This window comes from Herpailurus yagouaroundi, unplaced genomic scaffold (genome assembly GCF_014898765.1).
Source record: "Herpailurus yagouaroundi ecotype Mexico unplaced genomic scaffold, PumYag 197, whole genome shotgun sequence".
NCBI lineage: Eukaryota > Metazoa > Chordata > Mammalia > Carnivora > Felidae > Herpailurus > Herpailurus yagouaroundi.
The window spans coordinates 24,061,406-24,062,708 of record NW_024412428.1 but is presented as its reverse complement, the minus strand read 5'-3'; the positions used below and the strand labels follow the sequence as shown (position 1 = coordinate 24,062,708).

At 68.2% G+C, this 1,303-nt stretch overlaps 1 protein-coding gene across 4 annotated transcripts in view; it reads left to right on the top strand.

Annotated features, from left to right (window-relative positions):
* Positions 1 to 562: 562 nt before the first annotated feature.
* The window catches only part of LRCH1 (leucine rich repeats and calponin homology domain containing 1), a 206,653-nt gene continuing 205,912 nt past the window's right edge, over positions 563 to 1,303 (top strand). For 2 of the 4 annotated variants that reach the window (XM_040448443.1, XM_040448444.1), the window contains exon 1: positions 564 to 1,116. In XM_040448443.1, coding sequence (XP_040304377.1) covers positions 801 to 1,116 — 316 coding nt within the window. In that variant the 5' untranslated portion in view covers positions 564 to 800. Of the gene's footprint in view, positions 1,117 to 1,303 lie in introns of all 4 variants that reach the window. The other 2 variants (XM_040448442.1, XM_040448445.1) reach the window with 2 other exon arrangements.

Sequence of the window (1,303 nt, the reverse complement as noted above, 5' to 3'; positions counted from 1 at the left end):
CCTGGATTAACGAGATTAATTTGTAAACTACTTAGACCACCGTTGGTTCCTTGTAGGTGCTCCGATGCCAGGAGCAGGGGTAGACTGTTGGTCTGACCCCACAGTGAAAAACTGCCTGTCGGGGAACTTCGGGTCAGAGAGGCAGAGTAGTTCGCAAATTTGAGATCATAACCTTTCACCTCCCCATGATCTCACTGTATTTCAAACCCCATTTATTGCCTCGCTGGCGTCTTCTGAGACTTCCTAAAACCTCCGGTCTCCAAGATACTCTGGGCAGCGAAAAGAACCCCAGGGGCCTTGGGCGTCTAAACCAAGGTGACCCGCTGCAGGGGTCCGGCCCCCCTTAACGCACCCGCATGGCCGGGCGGAGCGCAGCGAAGCCGCGGGGGCCGGCCGGGCTCCGAACGGAGGAAGGCTCCGGGCTGGACTGACAGCTTGGGGAAGGAGGAGGAGAGAGCGGGCGGCGCGGCGCGGCGCGGCGGAGGAGGGGAGAGCCGCCGAGAGGAGGGAGCAAGGGCGGGAGGAGACACATGCGCGCTGCCTGCTGCCGCCGCCGCCGCCGCCGCCGCCGCCGCAGTCCTTAGCTTCCCGGGGACAGGAAACCTTCGAGACCGAGCTGCCACTGCCGCCTCCCCGACTGCCCCCGTTCGGCGCGCCTGCCACACCCTCCTCCCCTCTTCCACGATCTTTCGGTGGGGCACTGCAGGGACTCGGCCCGCGCTGCCGTCTCCCCCTCCCGGGGGAGCGCTGTGACCCCCCCCGCAGGAGCGGCGGGGCGGGGTGGGGGGGCCCGGGAGAAGATGGCGACGCCGGGAAGCGAACCCCAACCTTTCGTCCCTGCCCTCTCGGTGGCTCCTCTGCACCCACATCATCATCCCCACCACCATCCTCACCACCATCAGCACCACGGAGGAACGGGAGCCAACAGCGGGGTCGGGGGAGGCGGCGGCGGCGGCGGCGGCAGCGGGGGCTTCAACCTGCCCTTGAACCGGGGGCTGGAGCGCGCGCTGGAGGAAGCGGCCAATTCCGGGGGGTTGAACCTCAGCGCCAGGAAATTGAAGGAATTTCCCCGGACCGCGGCCCCCGGTCACGACCTCTCGGACACGGTGCAGGCAGGTGAGAAAGGGGCGGGGGGCAGGCAGGGGGTGTGGGTGACGGGCTGTCGCGCCATCCCCCCGCGGCGGCCAGCCTGAGATGTGGCCTCGCTGGGGGTCCTCTGGCCGGTGCTCTCCCGGGTAACGGGCACGCGTGGGCGCCGGAGAGGTGGGCTCAGCCGAGGGCACGGTGGCCACCGCCTCGCCGG